Raw genomic sequence first — 27,544 nt, forward strand, 5'->3', positions numbered from 1 at the left:
TCATTAATAATCACACATCCGTCCCTGCTCAGAAATATATATCATTAATAATCACACATCAGTCCCTGCTCAGAAATATATATCATTAATAATCACACATCCGTCCCTGCTCAGAAATATATATCATTAATAATCACACATCCGTCCCTGCTCAGAAATATATATCATTAATAATCACACATCAGTCCCTGCTCAGAAATATATATCATTAATAATCACACATCCGTCCCTGCTCAGAAATATATATCATTAATAATCACACATCAGTCCCTGCTCAGAAATATATATCATTAATAATCACACATCCGTCCCTGCTCAGAAATATATATCATTAATAATCACACATCAGTCCCTGCTCAGAAATATATATCATTAATAATCACACATCCGTCCCTGCTCAGAAATATATATCATTAATAATCACACATCCGTCCCTGCTCAGAAATATATATCATTAATAATCACACATCAGTCCCTGCTCAGAAATATATATCATTAATAATCACACATCAGTCCCTGCTCAGAAATATATATCATTAATAATCACACATCCGTCCCTGCTCAGAAATATATATCATTAATAATCACACATCAGTCCCTGCTCAGAAATATATATCATTAATAATCACACATCCGTCCCTGCTCAGAAATATATATCATTAATAATCACACATCCGTCCCTGCTCAGAAATATATATCATTAATAATCACACATCAGTCCCTGCTCAGAAATATATATCATTAATAATCACACATCCGTCCCTGCTCAGAAATATATATCATTAATAATCACACATCCGTCCCTGCTCAGAAATATATATCATTAATAATCACACATCCGTCCCTGCTCAGAAATATATATCATTAATAATCACACATCCGTCCCTGCTCAGAAATATATATCATTAATAATCACACATCAGTCCCTGCTCAGAAATATATATCATTAATAATCACACATCCGTCCCTGCTCAGAAATATATATCATTAATAATCACACATCCGTCCCTGCTCAGAAATATATATCATTAATAATCACACATCCGTCCCTGCTCAGAAATATATATCATTAATAATCACACATCCGTCCCTGCTCAGAAATATATATCATTAATAATCACACATCAGTCCCTGCTCAGAAATATATATCATTAATAATCACACATCAGTCCCTGCTCAGAAATATATATCATTAATAATCACACATCCGTCCCTGCTCAGAAATATATATCATTAATAATCACACATCAGTCCCTGCTCAGAAATATATATCATTAATAATCACACATCCGTCCCTGCTCAGAAATATATATCATTAATAATCACACATCAGTCCCTGCTCAGAAATATATATCATTAATAATCACACATCAGTCCCTGCAGAGAAATATGTGCGGGATAATGTAGAGCGAGGCGGTTGTTATAGCGAATACACCACTTATTAAATGGCTACCTACCAAATAAATCAATCATTTGACAAAATATTGATTTAAAAAGGAGTTTATTGATTTAAAAACGATTGTATTGCTTCCGCTAAAGAAAATAGTCCGTTCCGTCTCTACGGTTAGAATCCTGCGTCCATAGCAACGCTCTGTTTATCATGACAACGGTGTGTTATATTTAGCAGCGGCTGTTATCAAGAAATAACACACCGCATCGACATTAGAATTCAACCAAGCCATGTAATAATCATCAATAACACACATCATCAATATCATACATCATCAATAACACACATCAGTCACTGCTCAGAAACGTCTGATTTGACTTGAGTTGAAATTGACAGAGAATTTCTGCCCATGAAGCATAAAGTTTGTTCCTGTCGGAGCTGCTGATCCACAGTGTTTCTGTTTCCCGCTCACTGCACACTACACACTAAACACTACACACTGCACACTACACACTAAACACTACACACTACACACTGCACACTAAACACTGCACACTACACACTGCACACTACACACTGCACACTAAACACTACACACTGCACACTACACACTGCACACTACACACTAAACACTACACTGCACACTAAACACTGCACACTACACACTACACACTAAACACTACACACTAAACACTGCTCACTACACACTAAACACTACACACTGCACACTACACACTGCACACTACACACTAAACACTACACTGCACACTACACACTGCACACTACACACTGCACACTGCACACTAAACACTGCACACTACACACTGCACACTACACACTAAACACTACACACTAAACACTACACTGCACACTACACACTGCACACTACACACTAAACACTACACTGCACACTACACACTAAACACTGCACACTACACACTGCACACTACACACTAAACACTGCACACTACACACTAAACACTGCACACTACACACTAAACACTACATTGCACACTACACACTAAACACTGCACACTACACACTAAACACTACACTGCACACTACACACTAAACACTGCACACTACACACTAAACACTGCACACTGCACACTACACACTAAACACTGCACACTACACACTGCACACTACACTGCACACTACACACTAAACACTGCACACTACACACTAAACACTACACTGCACACTACACACTACACACTGCAGTGCTTCAGAAACTGCAGGCATTATTCCTCTAAAACACACTAGCGCTACAGTGTCACATTGCATTGCATGTTTATTACAATTTTTCATTCAGTTTCGTGTAGAAATGTCTGATCAGATTTGATATTTTTGGAGATGGTGGAGGATGACGAGGAGTGCATTGCATTGTGGGATAGAGTGTACTGCAGACGCTCAGTCCCCGATATACTCACAGCGAAGTCCTGCTTCTTTCATCGTGTAGGGGAAAAAACAAGTGAAATACCTTTATCTGAGACTCAGTCTCTTCAGTCGCGTCACGTTTATTTATACAGCACTTTATACAGTAGAATGCTTTGGTGCTCTTCGGTCAAAAAGAGAAAATTTTTACATTTTTGTTTTTTTTTGACTTTTTTCTTCATTGGAATGATACGAAACTTGGTAAAGGTTTTGGCACTTGCTGTGTGAACAAAAAATAATCATGGACATGATTCGAACAGGTTAAATAGTCCTGAAACACTTGTGCTCCTCACGGTCAAAAATGAGCGCATTGGAAATGAATGAGAGACGAAGTTCCTCTAGTGGAAGCGTTTGGTACTGCAGCCGAACAACATCTCACTGAAAGATCATTTTTTGAGATATTAAGCTCAAACTTGGAACACGATTTGATTAGATTTATGGCTTTGATTTTCTTGCAGTTTTAGAGTAAAATGTGATTTTGAAAATTATATATTTCATATCAAAATTTAAAATAGTATGTTTGCACATTTTTCATAACAATAAACATAAAATTCTGTAACTTCTGTAAAGTTCACTTTTTAAAAAATATTTCACTTCAGCAATAATCTGCCAAGTGTCGTCTTTGAAAAGAGATCAAAGCATTCAAGATTTACCACAGTACCGAAGTTGGACATTTAATTTTCAGGTCTATGCTCAAAAAGTGAAACAATGGATTAGAAATACAGCATAAGTATAATTTAGTATAAAAAAAGAGCAAAAACGTGAAGAGCAAACGTTTCCGGAAGTTAGTTTCAAACACCTGAAAACCTCCAAACGAACTCTGCTTTGGCCTGATGTTGTCCAGAGTGATTAGGCTGAAGTATATCGGGGTCTCAGTAAACTGGTGTCTTCTGTGTGTGTGTGTCTCTTCCAGTAATCTCACTGAGTTGTGTTGTTGTTGTTTCTAACGCTGCCTGTGCTGTAGGATTGCTTGCTGCAGAAAGTAGGTATCCCAGTAGCCTTTGCTTGCCACCCAAACAACACCTTCACCTTCACCTCCATCTGTTGTCCTGCATGTGTCTTGAGTGCTGTCATCGTTTTCCACTGAAACACTCGATCAAACGCGACTCGAGACAATATAAACCACGATTCCTCTCATTTCCTGCACACACACACACACACACACACACACACACACACACACACACACACACACACACTCGTGTTGAGCTTCAGGAGCGGCTCAGCAGCTTCAGGGCTTTCATGACGCGTCCGTTTCTGTGTTCATGCACATTCACAGTGTGAGCGGTGAGCTGGTGTGTGTGGCTGATGTGTGTGTGTGTGTGTGTGTGTGTTCAGGGGCCGTGTCTCAGGTGCTGGACAGCCTGGAGGAGATTCATGCACTGACGGACTGCAGTGAGAAAGATCTGGACTTCCTGCACAGCGTCTTCCAGGACCAACATCTGCACACACTGCTGGATGTGAGTTCACACACACACACACACACACACACACACACACACACACACACTAACCCTACCCATAAGCCTACCAATCTCACACACACACACACACACACACACACACACACACACACACACACACACACACACACACACACACACACATATACTAACCCTACCCCTAAACCTACCCATCTCTCTCTCTCACACACACACACACACACACACACACACACACTAACCCTACCCATAAGCCTACCAATCTCACACACACACACACACACACACACACACACACACACACACACACATACTAACCCTACCCCTAAACCTACCCATCTCTCTCTCTCACACACACACACACACACACACACACACACACACACACACACTAACCCTACCCCTAAACCTACCCATCTCTCTCTCTCACACACACACACACACACACACACACACACACACACACACACACACACACACTAACCCTACCCCTAAACCTACCCATCTCTCTCTCTCACACACACACACACACACACACACACACACACACACACACACACACACACCAGGGATGGAAATTAGCACCCGCCACCAGCCAAATGCGGGTGATTTTGTGTTGTGGCGTGTAAACTCGCTTCACCTACCGGCCACCGTGGCGGGTAAATAAAAATATACTTCACACAGACGGCGGACACTTTTAGAGGACATAAGTGTACGCTGAAATAAAGTCTTTCACCTCAGAAAAACGGACTTTCTTGTCCTGTCACGTCAGCCGTTATCCTGTTCTCGTAGCGCACACTCTTCAACTGCACGCGCATGCGGCGGCGCGCGCTGTGTATCGCCTCACTGTATATAAAGTGCAAAATAAACTACGAGCATGCAACGCCGCTACGTTGTAAATCACACAAAATAAAAGTAATGCAGGGATGATTTCCATACTATTCACCAGGAGCAGTTTCCATGGTTCATTAACAGTTATTGTTAATATTGTGTATTCACCATGGCAACTGTCGTTTCCATATTAACCCCAAAATACCACTTTATTTTTCTTTGTGTTATTTTTAATATTTTTAAATGACTCTAGTGGCTCATACCAACATTGTATTAACAAAAACTAGTTTGGGACTGCTATTTAATAGCTTTAGCATAGGCCTAATGTTTATTTATTAGTACTAGTCTTTACTATTAGTCATATTCTTACAATTTATGTTAAGTAAAGGGGGACAGTACTTGTGTGTGTGGAAATAGCCGGTTTCAATAAAACTACTTGTGACATGTCATATTTGGCTTTGACTTTGACTGAACATTTGCTCTCACTTTGCGGAAAAAATATCGGGATATATATCGTATATCGATATTCAGCCTAAATAATCGGGATATGACATTTGGTCCATATCGCCCAGCCCTAGTTTCATTGTTGGGACTAAAAACCTAAAACTGGAAGCCATAAAAGACCACGAATCATTCAAATGCCACATCCAGGTAAAAAAGAGAAATATACAGTATATAAGAGAGAAAGAGAAAATGTCAGTATTTCATTGAGACTTGAGATTAAATAAACTGCTTAAGTATTGTAGATCTTGTAGTATTAATTTCCACATGCAGTTACACATTGTCGGTTAAAAACAAGAAAGTGGCTGGTAAAAACATTGAGTGGCTGGTAGATTTTGAAATCCATCCGCCACAGTGGCCGGTGGACAAAAAAGTTAATTTCCATCCCTGACACACACACACACACACACTAACCCTACCCCTAAACCTACCCATCTCTCTCTCACACACACACACACACACACACTAACCCTACCCCTAAACCTACCCATCTCTCTCTCACACACACACACACACACACACACTAACCCTACCCCTAAGCAGGGTTCGTACGGGTGCTTAAAATCCTTGAAAGTGCTTGAATTTTGGATAAAATGCTTGAATTTGTAACTGTATTTCTTTCACAAGAAATATCTTTCTGACGAAATAGTTCTTTATTAAATGGAGAAAAAAAATGTAGCCCTTCAGAATCAGATACAGATTGATTTGCGTTACGCTGGCCAGAGCAGAAGTAGGCGGAGTTTTCATTTTGATTTCCGCGGTTGTTTGAATGCACCGCTTTTATTGGCCAAGAAGCGGCAACAGTTGAACTATTTTTAACTTTGACCGCGGCGTGTGAGCTCGCTGAGGTGCGCTTTGGTCCGAGTCGCGCGGCGCAAGCCATTGAAATATATCGGTTTCATTTCATAGCGCAGCGCGGTCCGCGTCCTATCTGAAAGGGCCATTAGTGACTGAGAGTTCTTGGTGTGATAATGTAATGTAAGTATTGCATGTCCGTTATGTCACGTTCATTTGTGGAATATGCAGTGAACATTGCCAAAATTACAAAACTGTAACGTGCAAATTAACCTGCAAACGTTAGCCCAGTGCATAACAACAGTCGTTGATTGCTGAACTGAAATCAGTCAGTGTCATAAGTAGTATACTGTTACTGTAAGGTTTAGGATGGCCCTATGCAATATGTACACTGCTCTATTCCAGTAAATGTATTAGCTAACATTATGTCTTGGCCCAAGACATCTTGGCAAGGAAATACATTTATCAGGCAGGTGCCTGTGCACTCAGATATTGTTCAAACCTTGTCTATATCAAGAATGTGTCCCAAAACGGGAAGGCCTGTCAAATATTTCTGTTCAAATCCTAAGTCTTCTTATTTGAAATTAATTCAGTTTTACAGCCTATAAATCACATTATCTGGTAAGCAATATTTGGACATTAATATAATGAAAAGTATATTAATCATATGCTTTAGGCTATATATTTAGTGATACATTTTGAAGAATAAAACTTGTGATTGGCTTAAATATTAGGGCTGCACAATATATCGAAATATTGCAAATGTATATATTACAATATGCATAATTGCATATCGCAACGGCTTGCAATAACTGGGGTCATGAACAAAAGACAAAGAAAATCACTCACTGCTTTTGGCTGAATAGGCTAACTTTTGTAGCTTTAATAAGAATCAGTATATTTAATTCATGCAGTGAAAACTAAGCAGTGTTTATTTTTACATTTTTAATCAGTTTCTGTTGTTAAATAACCCTAATGTAGGATAACCTGAACCCCTGAACCCCAGTGATGTTGAAATAACACTTCTTATGCTACAGAAAACTGATGTTCACTGTCTGAAGTTGTAGGGATATTTTCTTATCACAAAAAGAATGTGAAACACGTATGTGTAGGTTATATCATTTTAAAGATATTTTAAGTTAATTTGACACACTTTAAGCATTATCGTATCGCATATTGAATATCGCATTATTTAATGAGTTATCTAATCACATCACATCAAATTTTTCTTCAATATTGTGCAGCCCTCTGCTATTATGAAACATTTGGCTGTTTATCTCTTTTGATGTGATAAAAACACTAAATAATCATTTTAACTATGTAATTTACGGTAGTGTAAGGTGCTGGAAAAAGCTTTAAAATGGACCTGGAAAGTGCTTGAAAAGTGCTTGAATTTGACCTTGGAAAAAGTGTACGAACCCTGCCTAAGCCTACCAATCCCTCACACACACACACACACACACACACACACACACACACACACACACACACACACACACACACACACACACTCACTCATCACTGAATCTGGAGAACCAGACGATCCGGCAGGGTTGTACAGAAGCCTGTGTCATCATGATGATGATGATGATGATGGAAAATAAAGTCGAGGCGTCAGCTGCGCACAGCGGGAGTTTTGAAGACGGCACATTTGACTAGCGTCTAGACAGTGGGTAGAGTGTGTGTGTGTCACTACATGACAAGATTCATGAGAGTCTGACACACACGCCACTGCCAATCACACTTACTGTAATTTAATGGATGATTAATAATTAAACAGACAAACAATATGCAGGATTAACTTATGAACGTGTTTCTGTCACATGATTTCCACTCTTTATTTCAAGTGTGAGTGAGTGTGTGTGTGTGTGTGAGTGTGAGAGAGATTGATGTGTGTGTGAGTGAGTGAGTGAGTGTGATTGTGTGTGTGTGTGTGTGTGTGTGTGTGTGTGTGTGTGTGTGTGTGTGTGAGAGAGATTGATGTGTGTGTGTGTGTTTCTGGTTGATGGTCATGTGACTGATGAACTGAACTGACTGTGTTTCAGCTGTATGATAAGATCAACACCCGCTCGTCGCCTCAGATCAGGAATCCTCCCAGCGACGCCGTCCAGAGGGCCAAAGAGGTGTGTGTGACACACACACACACACACACACACACACACACACACACACACACACACACACACACACACACAGCTGCTCGATGAATAAACACTCGTGCTCATGATCATCTCTGTGTTTAATGGATCAGAGCACGAGTGTTTATCCTGAAACAGCCAATCACAGTCTGGATTGATTTTAATATGCTCTGTAATGACTGACCAGTGCTAGTGTGACTCTGAAATAACACAATCATGTGACCAGTGACATCTTTAACAATAGTCACAACAAATAATGGTGCACTTGTTCATTTTCATTGAAGCAATAGCGAAGATTAAAAAGCATTTGGTGAACAGAAGTGTTTCCAGCATCCTCATGTTCCTGTATGGATATATAGTATAGTTCTGATCTGGCATTGATGTGATGATGATGATGTGATGTGTGTGTGCAGGTGCTGGAGACGCTCTCCTGTTACTCGGAGAACATGGAGGCCAAAGAGCTGAAGAGGATCCTCACGCAGCCACACTTCATGGTGAGTCGCAGCGCTGGAGTCAAACCACAGCGGTTTCGAGATCAGTCACTCGGACGCTTCACACACACACCCCGGCTTCACACTCGTCTCTGCAGTCGCTTGTGTTGCACACACTCACTGTCAGATCAGTCACTCGGACGCTTCACACACACACCGGCTTCACACTCGTCTCTGCAGTCGCTCGTGTTGCACACACACACTGTCAGATCAGTCACTCGGACGCTTCACACACACACCGGCTTCACACTCGTCTCTGCAGTCGCTCGTGTTGCACACACACACTGTCAGATCAGTCACTCGGACGCTTCACACACACACTGGCTTCACACTCGTCTCTGCAGTCGCTCGTGTTGCACACACTCACTGTCAGATCAGTCACTCGGACGCTTCACACACACACCGGCTTCACACTCGTCTCTGCAGTCGCTCGTGTTGCACACACTCGCTGTCAGATCAGTCACTCGGACGCTTCACACACACACCGGCTTCACACTCGTCTCTGCAGTCGCTCGTGTTGCACACACTCACTGTCAGATCAGTCACTCGGACGCTTCACACACACACCGGCTTCACACTCGTCTCTGCAGTCGCTCGTGTTGCACACACTCGCTGTCAGATCAGTCACTCGGACGCTTCACACACACACCGGCTTCACACTCGTCTCTGCAGTCGCTCGTGTTGCACACACACACTGTCAGATCAGTCACTCGGACGCTTCACACACACACTGGCTTCACACTCGTCTCTGCAGTCGCTCGTGTTGCACACACTCGCTGTCAGATCAGTCACTCGGACGCTTCACACACACACCGGTTACACACTCGTCTCTGCAGTCGCTCGAGTTGCACACACTCACGGTCAGGGTCACAGAACCTCCAGCTCATGTTTCACACCAAAATCAGCCGCATAATTCACTGGATTTTGTGTTTTCTTATTGGAATTGGAAATTGTTTTATTTGGAATTGGAAATTGTTTTATTTGAAACAGGGACAATGCACAAATAAACATTACACTTATTAAACAAGAGAATATGTCTTGGGCCAGGTTATAGCAACCATTGCTAATTCCCACCCGTAGTCCCTGGGCAGGCTTGACAAATGTAAAAAAAATTACGATTTTAAAATAGAAATTTCACAGGATTATGGATAAAGTGATGTCCATTGTAATTACAAACAGGGAAGCCCTCATCATTATCATTTCATGTTTAAACTGTAAACTCTTATTACTGTAATACAGTCACGAAACTCAAATCAGACATTTATTATTAAAACCAGCATTATATTCACTAGCATGAGGAAGACTTACTGAAAAGAATAGACTTTACTGAAGTACTTGTGTGATACTCAGTTTAACCCTCTGACGCTCTTCACAGGGTTTTTTTTATTTCAATGAAATTAATGTACTATATTTTAGTTTGATAATGTTTTTTGATTTAATATTTTTATACTCATTTATATTTACACAGTAGTTATAATCCATTTATTCACTTTTTGAGCATAGACCTGAAAATATCATTTCCAAATTAAACTGGTAAATCTTGAACGCTTTAGAGCGACAGACTGAAGTTTGATCTCTTCAGAGACGACACTGGGCAGATTATTGCTGGAGTGGAAACAGGTTTAAAAAGTGACAGAATTTTGTGTTAATTGTTATAAAAAATGCACAAAAATACTATTTTCAATTTTTATATGAAATCTATATTTTTATTGACCAGAGAGCACCCGAGGGTTAAATAGTTTAACAGTAATGGGGTTAAAATATTGAATTGTCATTGAAATAATATTGCAATGCAAAAATGCATTTTGATGGTCCTTTTGAACGTGCCGTTGACTGTTACTTAGCTAACACAGTATATCAGCTAACACAGTCAGCGTATGAATAGACTGTAGATATAGATAGATATACACATATTCTACTGACTATACGTAACTCTGCAACTATATCTATATGAAGAGTTCAGATGTAAAAGCCTCTAAGTGCCATCTGAAATTTTCTTCTACAATGATCATTTTTATCAAGCTCGTATATTTTAAGTTCAATAATTTCACTTAAATGGCAATACAAATGACCTATTAATTGTCATTTACATAACTTAAATATACAAGCTTTATAAAAATGACCATTGTAGAAGAAAATTTCAGATGGCACTGAGAGGCTTTTGCATCTGAACTCTTCATATATAGATGGATATATCTATACATATAACTATATCTGCAGCTATGCTACTATATATATATATTTGAGTGTTATCTTGCTTTAAAGTGCTTTTATGTTCAGATCCTCCTGATTATCTTGAACTGGACATTAGCACCTGCACTACAGTAATACATTCATGTATTGATGACTTTTTCATATTACACTTTACAAAACAAATTTTTATTGTTACAGTTGCTGTCGGTTGCCCTCATATTCCAGACCGGAGAATGTGTTTTTATATTTAATATTTAAAACAAGGTTTATTAACATTAGGTCATTCATTAGGGATCATGAACTAACATTTATCAGTCCAGGCTAATTAACAGTGAATAATAGCATATTTATTTATGTTTGTTCTTGATGCATTCTCTTGAAATGTTAATATGTGTTGGTGTGTGCAGAAATATGACTTATTATTTACACACATGAGCACACTAACAGTTACTTATTAAATGTGGAAGTTTTCTAATGTTTGCATTGAAGTTTGTCTGAGTCTTTCCGTCGAGTGGTTTAGTTTCTGCTCAGATGTGACACGATCCTGCCGGTGCTGTTACTATAGTGACCAAATCAACAAACACACACACACATACACTGATCATGTGTGTGTGTTCTGTCACAGGCTCTTCTACAGACTCACGATGTCGTTGCTCACGAGGTGTACAGTGACGAGGCTCTGAGAGTCACTCCTCCTCCTACTTCCCCGTACCTGAACGGAGACTCTCCCGAGAGCATCAACGGGGACCTGGACCTGGAGAACGTCACGCGCGTGCGACTCGTGCAGTTCCAGAAGAACACGGACGAGCCCATGGTACCAGTGCTAGACATGAGCACGCAACACACTCGTCATGTGACCAGGAACACTGACACACAACCAGTGAAATAACACACCAAAACAAAACCTTGAAACAAAAGGCCAGTGAATGAAAATGTTGTTTTCAGCTCCAGAGCTCAAACTAAATATTTTTTAATCTTACATTGATTTCATAAGAACTATTATATGACATATATGAGCTTTTCAAGCTTGTTGCTAACATTTCTTTACATTTTCTGTTGCATTATATATTTAGATTGTTTAGAGAAAACTGATACAATATCTTACAGAACACAAACATGTCAGAGATGATACAAAGTAGAGTGAAAAATTGAGAAACGACATATAACACAAATGCATAAAGATAAACTATAACACATATACATTCACACAAACTGACCAGTGTTTCCAACTAAATATTTATGAGCAGTTTTATTTTACATTGATTTTTTATGAGCTTTGCTTTTGCAACCTTGTTAATAACATTTCTAAATACATTTTTTCCATTATTTATTTATCTTACACAACAGAGCGAGTCGAGTCCGCTCTGTGTTCAGTACAGTGTTTCTTCACAGTAACAAACAGGAAAATAATGTGAGAGAGAGATAATGAAAATAGAGCAAGGAATGAGGAAAATAAAGAATAAAATGCATATAAATGTACGCAAAAATAATAATAAAAAAGAAATAAATCAAAACAAATGCATTCATTCTGAAACTCTGATTTCATTGATTCCAATCAATAAACAATCTTTAGTGTGTCAGTAATGAAGTCATGTGACGTGTCGCATGTGGGAAATAGAACAGTCAGTTCAACAGATTGATCAAACTAACACACTAACTGTCAGATCCAGCTAAGTAGATCAAGAGCTTTGAGACGAGACAAGTGTGTGTGTGTGTGTGTGTGTGTGTGTGTGTCAGATGTGCGTGATATGAAGCCGTTCAGACAGATGTGCGTCGATATCATTAGGTTTGTTTGTGTGTTGACAGGGAATCACTCTGAAGATGAACGATCTGAACCACTGCATTGTGGCCAGAATCATGCATGGAGGGATGATCCACAGACAAGGTGTGTGTGTGTGTGTGTGTGTGTGTGTGTGTGTGTGTGTGTGTGTGTGTGTGTGTGTGTGTGTGTGTGTGTGTGTGTGTGACGCCGCGCTCACCTACGCTGTGTTTTTCAGGGACCCTGCATGTTGGAGACGAGATCCGTGAGATCAACGGTATCAGCGTGGCCAATCAGACGGTGGAGCAGCTGCAGAAGATGCTGGTGTGTGTGTGAGAAACACCAGAACACACACTCTCACACACACATAACCAGAGACAACACTGAGTCACTGCTGGGACTATCTGAGTAAACCTGAGTAAACCAGTGACCCAATTTAACATTTCACTTCCTCTGGGCCTCAACATCTCGTTCTCCAGCACAAACATCCAAACATTCCTAAATCAAGACACGTTTACTGGAGAAGAAGAACATTACTGACGGTATTAGGCCTTGATTACTGAAAGGAAGCATGAAAATGAAGTGAGTTTGAGCTTAAAACAAGATCTGAAAAATAAACTGAATTCAAAAATTGAAAACAAGATTATTTCTCTGACTCCAGCAACAGATCTTCCTCTTGTTTTAAGTGCAGTCACTAATGAACATCAGCATCACATTCATAATTCATATAGTGACCCTGAAAGCATATTTGACACACATTAACTCGCTTCTCTAAACGAGGACATGCTCTCTAACCTCACCATAAACCACACACTGCAGGAAACCTTCTGTGTTTTTCCAAATATAAAAAAAGAAGTTATTTTTATAGCATTTTTACAAACGAAGACGTCCACAAGAGCAGGGTTAGGGAAATACTGTCAGATCTAACTCACTTCTGTTACATTTGCATAAACACAGACAGACACACTCTCTCACTCTCACTCTCACTCACACAGACACAGACACACTCACTCTCACTCACTCACACGCACACACACACACACACACACACACACAGACACAGACACACTCACTCTCACTCACTCACACGCACACACACACACAGACACACACACACTCACTCACTCTCACGCACACACACACACACACAGACACACTCACTCTCACTCACTCACACGCACACACACAGACAGACACACACACACTCACTCACACAGACACAGACACACACACTCACTCACTCACTCTCACGCACGCACACACGCACACACACACACACACACACACACACACACACACACACACACACACACACACACACACACACTCACACAGACACACTAACACACACTCTCTCTCTCTCACACTCTCTCTCTCTCTCTCTCTCTCTCTCTCACACACACACACACACACACACACACACACACTCTCTCACACATGTATGTTGTGTCTGGTAGGATGTGATTATGAACTCTCGGTTAATGTGTTTGCATCAGCGGTGAGTTTAAGTCATGTATTTGTGTGTGTTTGTGTTTTCTCACAGCGCGAGATGCGAGGCAGCATCACCTTTAAAATCGTGCCCAGTTACCGCAGCCAGTCTCTGTCCTGTGATGTAAGTGTTTCCCCAGAGCGCCACCTTCTGGCCACTCATGGAACTCCAGCAGTGTGTGTTTGACCACATCTTCCTGTGTTTCTGTGGCGTTTCAGAAAGATTCCCCGGATCTGTCCAGACAGTCTCCTGCTAACGGACACTCCAGCGTCACCAGCTCCATCTTAGTAAGACAACAGTCTACAGAGAGTCCTACAAAACCACAGCACAATGCATTATGGGTTCATATGGTTAGATGAAAGCTTAGACTCTTTTCTTGCAGTACTGTGGATTGTAAACACTGTGATGTTAAAGGGAAAGGTCACCCAAAAATGAAAATCTATAATCAGTTAGTTTCCTCATGTCGCTGCAAACCCATAAGCTGATCAATGTTTATATGTGAACAGAAGCATAAATTAAAACTGTTGATCGTATAAAGCGATTGTGTCTCTTCAGAAGATCTGCATTAAACCGCTCCATTCTTATGGGTTTATTTTACCATCCCTTTAGATTTGGATGAAGAGACTTTCAATTAGAAATACCTTCATGAATGAAAGTCTTACGTAAAGTAATTTCATTTTTGGGTGAAAAAACCCATACTTGTATGTTTTAACAGTTTGAGGGCGTTTTCAGACCTGTGGATCATTTGCTTTGTTCCCAAATATGGATTTAATTTGTTACAATGTTGCATTTTCTTCTCGGTTCTTGGTTCGCTTTCACAAGGCAACATCTCAAAGCGTAACAAAATCTGTTTATGCAAGTCACATGTGAGTTAAACTGTGCTTTTATTGGTCAGTTTCCTCTGCATCAGTGACACGTTCTCTCCGCGAGTTTATTGCCGCTCTAACTAAGCAATTATATTAACTCTGATAATAACGAATGCATTCACTCACAGAATCAGACACTGCTGCTATTATATAACACATTTCCCGTTATGAATTATGATAGCGCTTGGTTCGTTAGTCTGTTGGGTCGGATTGCTTTCTCACCTCAACCAAAGCTCAACCTAAACTCAACCGAAGCTCAACCTAAACTCAACCGAAGCTTAACCTTAACTCAACCTAAACTCAACCTAAACTCAACCGAAGCTTAACCTTAACTCAACCTAAACTCAACCGAAGCTTAACCTTAACTCAACCTAAACTCAACCGAAGCTCAATCTAAACTCAACCGAAGCTCAACTGAAGCTCAACCTAAACTCAACCTAAACTCAACCTAAACTCAACCGAAGCTCAATCTAAACTCAACTGAAGCTCAACCTAAATTCAACCGAAACTCAACCGAAACTTAACCTAAATTCAACCTAAACTCAACCGAAGCTCAACCGAAGCTCAACTGAAGCTCAACCAAAACTCAACCGAAGCTCAACCGAAGCTCAACTGAAGCTCAACCGAAGCTCAACTGAAGCTCAACCTAAACTCAATCGAAACTCAACCCGAAACTCAACCGAAGCTCAACCAAAACTCAACCAAAACTCAACCGAAGCTCAACTGAAGCTCAACCTAAACTCAATAGAAACTCAACCCGAAACTCAACCCGAAACTCAACCTGAAACTCAACCGAAGCTCAACCTAAACTCAACCTAAATTCAGCCTAAACTCAACCTAAATTCAACTGAAGCTCAACCTAAATTCAACCTAAATTCAACATAAACTCAACTAAAACTTAACCTAAACTCAACCGAAGCTCAACTGAAGCTCAACCTAAACTTAACCTAAATTCAACATAAACTTAACCTAAACTCAACCGAAACTCAACTGAAGCTCAACCTAAACTCAACCGAAACTCAACTGAAGCTCAACCTAAACTCAACCCGAAACTCAACTGAAACTCAACCGAAATTCAACCGAAGCTCAGCCGAACCGGTGTGAATCCGAGTGTGATTGGCGTGTTCATATATGCCTAAACGAACCGAACTAAGGGAGAAAACGCACCAGGTTCTGAAAAAAACATGTCAAGTGTGAAAACGCCCCAAGCCGTCAGTTTTTTCAAACACAGAACATTTATATTTGAAACTGAAAGTTAGCAGTTGAACAGTTTATAAAGAAATCTTGTCTATGCAGGATCTGCCATCAACTATTCAGCCCAAAGGAAGACAGGTGAGAGTCCATGTTGCTGATCACATGAGTGTGTGTGTGTGTGTGTGTGTGTGTGTCAGCTGCACGACCTGAAGATCTGTTCACACAGAGAACCACCTGACAATGTGACGCGATCCGTACATCTCAACATACTGTCTCTGAGAAACGTTCACATCTCTGAACCAAAGTGAATCTCTGGAGTTTTCAATTCTTTTTCTGCTCTGATTATGCGAGAAATCCTGAGTCCTGCACTCTCATTGGCTGCTGAAAGCTTCAGAAAACCAGATATTTAATATCAGTCAGTTTTTTTTTTTTTTTTTCATCACTTTGTCAACGGGTGATTATTATTATTTTTTTTGAATGCATATTTCCTCTTGTGTTTGTGTTGAGTGTGAATTGGCCTTTGATTCATCCGACTGCTTTAAAATGCGGTTCCTGCAACATCCTGCCATTTCCTGTCCATGTTAGGTCTGTTCTACTGCATGATGTGTGTGTGTGTGTGTGTGTGATGCTTTCAACCCCTTAGATCTCCAGACCTGCAGTCAAGGATAAAATGTTTCGGAAGGTGAGTTTCTCGGACCCAGTAGAGCAGTTCCACTCGACCCACAGACCCGGATTCATTTCCCATCTTTGATTCTGAGTCTCCCATCAGGCTTTGCTTCTCTAGTTGGTGCTTTAGACTCCCAGCTTCCCATAGTGACGGTTCATACACTAACCCTCCTGTGGTACGATTGGCTCCTCCCCCCTCAGATGATTGGCTTCTTAGACACGCCCATGCTGTCCGTCAGTGGGGTTTGCTCACATCTGATTGGTTGACTGTGTGTGTGTGTGTGTGTGTGTGTGTGTCTGACACGCCGTCACATTATAATTTGGGCTGTCGGTTCATGTTCAGTGTTTAATGTGTCTGAAATTCAACAACACAATGCAGTGAGAGTCTATTGATCGATTTACTCATTTAATGCTGTAATGATCTTCTGGCACAATAAATGATTCATGTAATTAATTCCTATAAAATGTTCAGTTGATTGACAGCCCTAATTATAATCTGTTCTTGTTTAACCTGTTAACTGATCACAGATCTTCATCAATGCTTTACAGAACATTTACAGAGACGCTCAGAAGATTATTGCAGAATCACTTCAACAAATGAAATTGTTAAAAAGTTATAGAAGTTTAATTTAACTGTAAAGCTAAATATTATGCTAATAAATATTTTACTAAATAATTTGGACCGTAAAATTGCTATAAAATCAAAGCCATACGTCAAAACAAGTTGTGTTCCGCATTTGAAGTTATCACACAAATTGAGTCGCTAAAAGGTTTTAAAGTACCGTTTCCATGGTAACGCATTTTCAAAACTTTTATGACGATTACTAAAAAATATGATTGGGAAAAACGTTTAAGATGAATGTCACATTGATGTTTTCCCGACACGTTGTGATCTGTTGTGTGCAGATTTACGTGCGAGCGCAGTTCGAGTACGATCCCGCTAAAGACGATCTGATTCCCTGTAAAGAGGCCGGGATCCGCTTCCGAGTCGGTGACATCATCCAGATCATCAGCAAAGACGATCACAACTGGTGGCAGGGAAAACTGGAGAACACCAAGAACGGCACAGCAGGACTCATTCCCTCACCAGAGCTGCAGGAGTGGTGAGACACACACACACACACACACACACCATCATCATCATCATCACAGCTGCAGGAGTGGTGAGACACACACACACACACACACACACACACACACACACCATCATCATCACAGCTGCAGGAGTGAGTGTCACGCTTGCGGCTCATGGTGTGTGTGTGTGTGTGTGTTCCTCAGGCGTGTGGCGTGTATGGCGATGGAGAAGACCAAGCAGGAGCAGCAGGCGAGCTGTACGTGGTTCGGCAAGAAGAAGAAACAGTACAAAGACAAATACTTAGCAAAACACAACGCAGGTAATGAGCTTCTGCCGTCACACACACTCACTTACACACACACTCTCTCTCTCACACACACACTCACTCTCTCTCTCACACACACACTCATGCACACTCACTCTCTCTCTCACACACACTCACTTACACACACACTCTCTCTCTCACACACACATTCTCTCTCTCACATACACACTCACTCTCTCTCTCACACACACACTCATGCACACTCACTCTCACTTACTCTCACACACACGCACACTCACACTCACTTACTCACACACACACTCATGCACACACTCATGCACACTCACTCTCTCTCACACACACACACACTCATGCACACTCACACACACACACACACACACACACACACACACACACACACACACACTCTAAAGTCATTGCCACAGCAGAACTGAGGCGAAGCATCCCTGTTGTTGCGCTGGTTTTCTCTGATGATGTCATATTGTTGAGTTGCGTGTGGAGAGCCTGATGAGTGTGTGTGTTGCGTGTTGGTTTGTGAGCGCAGCTCATGTTCAGCAGCGTGTGTGTGTGTGTGTGTGTGTGTCAGTGGTGCTGTACTGTAATGTGTGTTTAACTGACCCCTGTCCATTTTACACGCTGTCTCCCCTTAACGGCCCCGCATGTAAGTAACTAATCGTGTCGATCGTCTTTTGCTCTCTGTAAAGTAACGAGCGGTTGCTGTGTTTCATGTTGTGTGTGTGTGACGCACATCAGCTAGTGATGAAACGAGCTTGTGTTTTCCTCTCATGTGTCATGTTGAACTCAGTGGATGTGATTGACAGTGTGGAGGACTGCAGACTGAGACTCGACACACACTTCAGGCTGGAAGACACCGCACACCTGCAGAGATGAACACACACTTACTGACTCTGATCATAAATCAGCTCAAAATATTAAACATGTTAAACATGGATGGAATCACAATCCAAAGTGAAAAATCAGTCAGATCAGATTTTTAAGATCTGTCGACTCAAATCTGCACATTGACTCTGACTTTTGGCTACTAGTGTGTCAACTCTAACGGAAAATCATGAGAATCTGGGAACAAGTTGTGTAGTGTGTTGTGTAGTGTGTTGTGTAGTGTGTTCCAGCCTCTACAGTAGTTCACCATCACTAGAGCTGCAGGACTGATCGAGATTAAACCAATTATTGAAGTCTGTGATTATTTCCTGCGCAGCTCGTCAGTGACGCACGGCTCTGTGATCAGAACACTTCATAACCTATAAACTAATATTATTAAACACACAACTACGACAACATGTGGAGTTCTTTAAGCCTTCTTGGTATTAGTGCTGGGCAACGATTAATCACATCCAAAATAAAAGTTTGTTTACATAATATATGAGTGTGTGCTGTGTATGATTATTTTATATATATAAATACACACACATGCATGTATATATTTAAGAAATATTTGCATGTATATACTGTATATATATTTATACATAATTTATATTTTATATAAATATAAATATTTTATATAAAAATAACACATTTTTCTTAAATATAAATTGTGTGTGTATTTATATATAGGCTACAAAATAATTATACACAGCACACACACATATATTATGTAAACAAACTTTTATTTTGGATGCGATTAATCGGCATAGCCTTTATCACTGGCTAGAATACTATGAAATAATATGTTGTGCGCTTTATTCTGTGTGAGAAGCTCATCATCTCCCAGGAGGAGGAGCTCAGCTGTCCTCATGAAGTGAGTTTGGAGGAAAATCATGTTATTAAATGTCGTCTTTTGTTGGACAAGAGGTTCATAAACGCTTCTCATGTCTGGAAAGATGTTTGACGCGTGTTGCTTTTTCAAATGCACGTTATAAGCGACTCACACTCGCAGCGTTTACTGAGCCGTACGTCACTGACAAGCTGCACATAACTAATAATCACAGCCTTTGCCAGTTCATAATCGCGATGAGCCAGATCAGTAAAAGCGGGTTAGTTGTGGTTAATCGTGCAGCCCTAACCATCACTCGTCATCATTTACTTGCTCTGAACACGCATGAGCACAGAAACACACAGAATATGCTGCACTTTATTCCATCATCCTGCAGTTTTTATTGTAAAAGAGCAGCATGAACATTCTGCTAAACGTCTCAATGATGAGTAAATGAGGACAGAATCTTCTAGTCAAAGCATTAAAGTATCTCACGCAACATTTGTTTCATTAAAAGACGTTTTAAAGCAAACCCAGAATTCATCTCGGCATGTCTCATCACATTTAAATGGAGTGACATCATTTCCTGTGTCACGTCCCTCCATGCACGTCACTCACTCGCTGATCTAGCTCTCTCTTTCCTCCAGTCTTTGACCAACTAGATCTGGTGACGTATGAAGAGGTGGTGAAGCTGCCCGCGTTCAAGAGGAAAACGCTGGTGCTGCTGGGTAAGAGATCCGACTCAAAGCTGCTTCACAACAACACAATCAATGATGGAAACATCAGATGTGAGACTAATTCAGACAATAGAGTCATTATTCAATGGACAGGGAATGTTCTCAGAACAAGGGTCTCTTTAAAGTTATGAACAAACGTTCTTCCAGTAACGTTAATATAACGTTCGTTCAGAGTAATCTGGTCTTTAATAATGTTTTTAAAACATAAGTATCGATCAGAAAACATTCAAAAGTAACAATCAGAGAACATTAAAAAAGTAACGTTCAGAGAACATTCAAAAGTAACGTTCAGAGAACATTCAAAAAGTAACGATCAGAGAACATTAAAAAAGTAACGTTCAGAGAACATTCAAAAGTAACAATCAGAAAACATTCAAAAGTAACAATCAGAGAACATTCAAAAGTAACGATCAGAGAACATTCAAAAGTAACAATCAGAGAACATTCAAAAGTAACGATCAGAGAACATTCAAAAGTAACGTGCAGAGAACATTCAAAAGTAACAATCAGAGAACATTCAAAAGTAACAATCAGAGAACATTCAAAAGTAACGATCAGAGAACATTCAAAAGTAACGTTCAGAGAACATTCAAAAGTAACGATCAGAGAACATTCAAAAGTAACGATCAGAGAACATTCAAAAGTAACAATCAGAGAACATTCAAAAGTAACGATCAGAGAACATTCAAAAGTAACGATCAGAGAACATTCAAAAGTAACGTTCAGAGAACATTCAAAAGTAACGATCAGAGAACATTCAAAAGTAACGATCAGAGAACATTCAAAAGTAACGATCAGAGAACATTCAAAAGTAGCGTTCAGAGAACATTCAAAAGTAACGATCAGAGAACATTCAAAAGTAACGATCAGAGAACATTCAAAAGTAACGTTCAGAGAACATTCAAAAGTAACGATCAGAGAACATTCAAAAGTAACGATCAGAGAACATTCAAAAGTAACAGTCAGAGAACATTCAAAAGTAACGATCAGAGAACATTCAAAAGTAACAATCAGAGAACATTCAAAAGTAACAATCAGAGAACATTCAAAAGTAACGTGCAGAGAACATTCAAAAGTAACGTGCAGAGAACATTCAAAAGTAACGTTCAGAGAACATTCAAAAGTAACGATCAGAGAACATTCAAAAGTAACGATCAGAGAACATTCAAAAGTAACGATCAGAGAACATTCAAAAGTAACGTTCAGAGAACATTCAAAAGTAACGATCAGAGAACATTCAAAAGTAACGATCAGAGAACATTCAAAAGTAACAGTCAGAGAACATTCAAAAGTAACGTTCCCATAATGTTTGAAGAATGATACAATGGAATGTTTCCTTAACGTTCACATAAAGAAGTTTTTAGATGATTTTAGATGTTTTGAGTATTCAGAGATCGTGTGTGTGTGTTTGTGTGTGTGTGTGTGTCCGCAGGCGCTCACGGAGTCGGCCGGAGACACATCAAGAACACTCTCATCGCCAAACACCCCGACAGATTCGCGTATCCCATCCCACGTAAGACTCGCTCCATCATTCGCACGATTGACCCGCATGACCCTCATGTGCGACTGACCGCTCACACACACACACATCTCCCCAACAGACACGACCAGACCTCCGAAGAAGGACGAGGAGAACGGGAAGAACTACTTCTTCGTGTCACATGACCAGATGATGCAGGACATCTCCAACAACGATTACCTGGAGTACGGCAGCCACGAGGACGCCATGTACGGCACGCGCCTGGAGACGATCCGGCAGATCCATGAGCAGGGCCTGGTGGCGATCCTGGACGTGGAGCCACAGGTACGGGCCGGCCCGGATCCTCCCGCTGTCTCCCCGAGCGCTTCTGACGAGCTTGCGTTGTGTTCACAGGCGCTGAAGGTTCTGCGGACGGCTGAGTTTGCGCCGTATGTCGTGTTCATCGCGGCGCCAACCATCACTCCTGCCATGACCGAGGTAAGCTCACACACACACACACACACACACACACACACACACACACACACACACACACTCTCACTCTCTCACACACACACACACTCACTCACTCACACTCTCACTCACACACACTCACTCTCACACACACACACACACACACTCACTCACACACACTCACACACACTCACACTCTCTCACACTCACTCACACTCACACACACACTCACTCACACACACTCACTCACACACACACACTCACTCACTCACACACACACACTCACTCACTCACACTCTCACTCACACTCACACTCACTCACACACACTCACTCACACACACACACACTCTCACACACACACACACTCACTCACACACACTCACACTCACTCACACTCTCTCACACTCACTCACACTCACACACACACTCACTCACACACACTCACACTCACACACACACACACTCACACACACACACACACACACACACACACACACACACACACACACACACACTCACGCTTCACTGCATGCTGCATGTGTGTTCTGTGTGCTGACTGGTTCTGTTCTTGCGTCTCCGGGATGCTCTCAGATCCCTAGATGGTGCAGGAAACTGCCTGTAAGTAAAGTGTGTGTCGGCAAGTCGCTCCATGACAGGCGCACACGCACATCACACACACGCTCACACAAATGCAATGTTTCAGAGACAATCTTTAAAATACAGCTTCTGTCTATAGTATTCAGACACCAGATATCATTTTGTATATTGTTTGACTAGTGTGTTCAGGACACTATAGTTCATTTCTGTAAGTGAGGAGAGCAGAATAAAGTAAACTGTGACATTATTCCCAAATATTCTTCATACAGAGACTACCAGTGACAATTAAAGAATTTTTGAGCTGATCATGTTTTCTTAAGTGTGTTTTCTTTAATTGCTAATGCTCTTTTTACACACAGACTGAACACAGACTGGTGATTGGTTGAGCTAAACTGGTATTATCTAATTGTGTAGTTAAATTTAACAGCTGACAGATATTCAACATAATTCATGTGTGAGACAGTCTAACAGAAGGACGGACAAAACCAGTCAGATATCAACTGAGTTCTGCTCATATTTCATTACCATTTTCTATAGTGAATAAACTGTGATAATGTGAGAAATGTTGGAGGTGTGTGAATAAACTTTGGTTAGACTCTAGATACAGAAAGGCAGGAACTCCACTAGGTTTCTGAGGAATATTGATGAATATGCATGAGTTCTGTCCTGGAGCGACTTGCTCAGTTGAAGCGTGTTTGTGGTAGATCACAGGTCTCATGTCAGCTCAGCTGTATTTCTGTTGCGCTTTATACAAATACAGTTTGTTTTAAAGTAGCTTCACATATGCAAATTCTGCTGTAAATAGAGATCGGCCGATAATCGGTTCTCCCGATATTTAAGCATTTTCCCATGATCGGGTCGGTTTTGCAATATCGGATTCGCCGATAAATGGCGCCATCTTGTGGCCGCTTTGAGAATAATTATACACAACACACACACATATATTATGTAAACAAACTTTTATTTTGGATGCGATTAATCGTTGCACAGCCCTATTTTGTATGCAAGGAGGGAGTGAATTTTCAGAGAATCAATAAATATCGGTTCTCGGTCGATCTCTAGCAGTGATTAGTGTTGTAGTGTTCAGATATCAGTGTACTCAGTGTTGTGTGTGTGTGTGTGTGTGTGTGCTCCTCCAGTGATGTGTGTACTCAGTGTTATGTGTGTGTGTGCTCCTCAGGACGAGTCTCTCCAGCGGCTCCAGAAGGAGTCCGAGGCGCTCCAGCGCTCATACGCTCATTACTTCGATCAGACGGTCATCAATAACGAGATCGACGACACCATCCGCATGCTGGAGGAGGCCATCGACCTGGTGTGCAGCACTGCGCAGTGGGTGCCCGTGTCCTGGGTGTACTAGCCACACACACACACACACACACACGCCACGGACTACCAGTGCGGAGTGTTGTATATATCTATACATATATAAATATCTATAAATATGAATATATAAGTCATAGATATGGTCCTGTACTAATACCGAGGGGGTTGATGACATTTTATACTGTTTTCTTTTTAAATGTACGAGACGGCGTCTCTGAGCAATGATGAGCACAGTCTGTCAATCAATCCTTACCTGTGGGCGTGGCTTCGTGACTCCACCCACTGACGGTGTACAAGCACAGCTCACACACACACACACACACACACACACACACACACACACCCCTCTGTTTACAGTAGGTTTGCACAAGGGCAGCTCTTCCTCGGTTGCTCCTCTTCCTCGATGTGTCCGTGTCTCTCCCGAATCCGAACGGACGCTTCCCTCATTCCCTGTGTTAGTGACGTGTTTGTAAATGTCCTGGATTTGATTTCTCGTGCGGAAACGGGGTGGAAAATATTCATTCCTAGATGGATCCTTTCAGAAAATGTGCTGTCTTAAAAGAGTATTATTGTTTTACTCCTGAGAAAAACCGAGAGGATTTTATTGTGTGTAAATGTTTCAATGGTGCGTTCCTTTTGCGGTTGAAATGAAGTAGTGTGTGTATAAACAACTGAACAGACTGTGTGAACTCTTCATTTCATATTGCCCTGTGTAAACTCCTCTGCAAAGGACAAAACTGCTCTCCGATATGTTTTTTTTTTATCTATTTCCTTTCATGTGTTGAAAAAGTAAATTGCTTTTGAAAACAGGTCATGCATGTGGTTTTTGTCAGTGATGATGATGATTTAAAACTTAAACTTTTATTTATTGATATAGCACATTTAATATGCTCATATTTCTCCAGCAGGTGGTGCTGTTTCACACAGTTCATCACGTGGTGTCTCACACACAACTACATCCAGGAACACATCTATATATACAGCCCTAACTGAGAGTGTGTGTGAAGTCAGATATCTGATCAATGTTTATAATGCAAAGTATGAAAGCGTTGGTTTAAAAACACAGACAGACATATTATTATTATTATGGAAATACAGAGCAACTTCTTTCGAATGTTTTTCAAGCAAAAATCATCTGATGGTGAAGCTCACGTTAAGACACGTGACAGTGTGATGACGTCATCGTCTTCCGGGTCTGGTGCTCGCGCTGTCACTCACTGACGCCTCCTGCTGGAATAACAGAACACCACACACACACACACACACACACACACACACACAGTCTGATCAAAACTCAGGTAAACATTCACACCAGCAGCTCCGGAATCCTGAGCGCGGGTCTCAGTAGTGTTGTCTAGGTGGGCAACACACTACTCTGAGGCTTTGAGACGCGGCCGCGGGCATTTAAACATCAGACGGGCCGCTGAGGGGCCGCGCGGCATTCTAGAAGAACCGCATATCAGTTGAGCATTAAAATCATCCACACCGGGTCAGTGAGTGCTGGGTGAGTTAGTTGTGTGATGGACTGGGCTAGCCCGGTGACACAGGAATAACAACCGAAACGAGCGACAGAAGCAGCGCGCGCCGCGGACGCGCGTGAACCCCGCGAAACAAACACTGACGGACTGCAGGAGCGCGCCGCGGGTGAGCGATGAGTGACGTGTGTTTCTCATGGTTAAGAGACACTGCTGCAAACATGAGCTCAAAACAACAACCAAACATGAGCTCACGCGCGAGACACTGAGAAATGCGCGCGTCTGACCGGTTTTTTGAGTGTTTGCGGAGCAAAATGGCTGCTGACACACACACACACACGACTAAACACAGACTGAGCGGCCTGTTTTGAGCTCATGTGTGCGGTAAGGTTGACATGATGATGATGATGATGATGATCATCAGAGAGTGAGAGAGTGCGCGCGAGCGTCGCGCCATTTATGAGGTGGAGCAGCGGTTAGCATGATAGCACTGATGCTAACAGGCCTCAACAACACCCGCACGAACACAATGACAGATTCTAACTGTAAGCGTCACGAAGCGTGCTTTTATGCGGGTGTTTGACTGTGTTCGTGTTTGTTTTGTTCTGTTTGTTTGTGCTGGAATATAAACGTTTAGAACGCGAGCGGAGCGCTAATGCTAATGCTAACTGTAGCGGTTTCAGAAACCGGTCTTAAAAGTGATTCTTTACAACATTAAATTGCTAATAATGACTGTCATGTGAACGTCTGCCTGTAAGAGATGGGTGTGCAGCTGACAGGAGTGTGATGCTAATGGAAGAAGACTATATTTAGTGTGAAAGCTCTATTGATCAGCCTGTTTGCTCGTGAAGGTGATTGACAGCTCGTCATGTTGATATTTACACGCGACATGTGTGTGTTATGAGTCTCTGATGGAGAAGGGAAACATGTTTCATAATGAAGTCTCGCCGTTTTATGTGCAGTTTCTCCGAATATACAGTTAAGAGGATGGACTGCATTTGAGCCTTTGATATTAATATCAGATGTTTCTGACAGACGATGGAGGGTTTAATCTTGTTCTCTAAATCAGAGCTTTCAGAAGCCAGATATGACCATGATCATAAAGACAGCGGAAGATTTACATGTAAAAGACCACATTTATTTTGTCAAAATTCCCTAAATAGTAATAGGAAAATGTTTATTTTCTGTAATGTTGCATTAAGTTTTTTTCTACT

General features: G+C 41.2%; 2 protein-coding genes across 28 annotated transcripts in view; both read left to right on the top strand.

Moving 5' to 3' along the window:
* caskb (calcium/calmodulin-dependent serine protein kinase b) overlaps positions 1 to 25,665 on the top strand; it is a 76,877-nt gene extending 51,212 nt beyond the window's left edge. The window contains exons 11-28 of one of the 16 annotated variants that reach the window (XM_084426659.1): positions 3,792 to 3,809; positions 4,166 to 4,287; positions 8,442 to 8,519; positions 8,948 to 9,028; positions 11,844 to 12,032; positions 13,025 to 13,103; positions 13,216 to 13,301; positions 14,521 to 14,589; positions 14,685 to 14,816; positions 16,629 to 16,664; positions 17,170 to 17,208; positions 18,099 to 18,295; positions 18,471 to 18,586; positions 20,912 to 20,992; positions 22,434 to 22,514; positions 22,603 to 22,805; positions 22,875 to 22,958; positions 24,713 to 25,665. In XM_084426659.1, the coding sequence (XP_084282785.1) occupies positions 3,792 to 3,809; positions 4,166 to 4,287; positions 8,442 to 8,519; positions 8,948 to 9,028; positions 11,844 to 12,032; positions 13,025 to 13,103; positions 13,216 to 13,301; positions 14,521 to 14,589; positions 14,685 to 14,816; positions 16,629 to 16,664; positions 17,170 to 17,208; positions 18,099 to 18,295; positions 18,471 to 18,586; positions 20,912 to 20,992; positions 22,434 to 22,514; positions 22,603 to 22,805; positions 22,875 to 22,958; positions 24,713 to 24,889 (1,868 nt within the window). In that variant the 3' untranslated portion in view covers positions 24,890 to 25,665. Of the gene's footprint in view, positions 1 to 3,791; positions 3,810 to 4,165; positions 4,288 to 8,441; positions 8,520 to 8,947; positions 9,029 to 11,843; positions 12,033 to 13,024; positions 13,104 to 13,215; positions 13,302 to 14,520; positions 14,590 to 14,684; positions 14,817 to 16,628; positions 16,665 to 17,169; positions 17,209 to 18,098; positions 18,296 to 18,470; positions 18,587 to 20,911; positions 20,993 to 22,433; positions 22,515 to 22,602; positions 22,959 to 24,712 lie in introns of all 16 variants that reach the window. The other 15 variants (XM_084426650.1, XM_084426647.1, XM_084426655.1 and 12 more) reach the window with 15 other exon arrangements.
* Positions 25,666 to 26,105: 440 nt separating this feature from the next.
* The window catches only part of LOC311301486 (ubiquitin carboxyl-terminal hydrolase 9X-like), a 50,512-nt gene continuing 49,073 nt past the window's right edge, over positions 26,106 to 27,544 (top strand). For 5 of the 12 annotated variants that reach the window (XM_084426646.1, XM_084426637.1, XM_084426638.1 and 2 more), the window contains exon 1: positions 26,107 to 26,359. The gene's annotated coding sequence lies outside the window, so the exon portion shown is untranslated. The other 7 variants (XM_084426635.1, XM_084426640.1, XM_084426644.1 and 4 more) reach the window with 7 other exon arrangements.

This window comes from Rutilus rutilus, assembly GCF_951802725.1.
Source record: "Rutilus rutilus genome assembly, chromosome: 12".
NCBI classification, from domain to species: Eukaryota; Metazoa; Chordata; class Actinopteri; order Cypriniformes; family Leuciscidae; genus Rutilus; species Rutilus rutilus.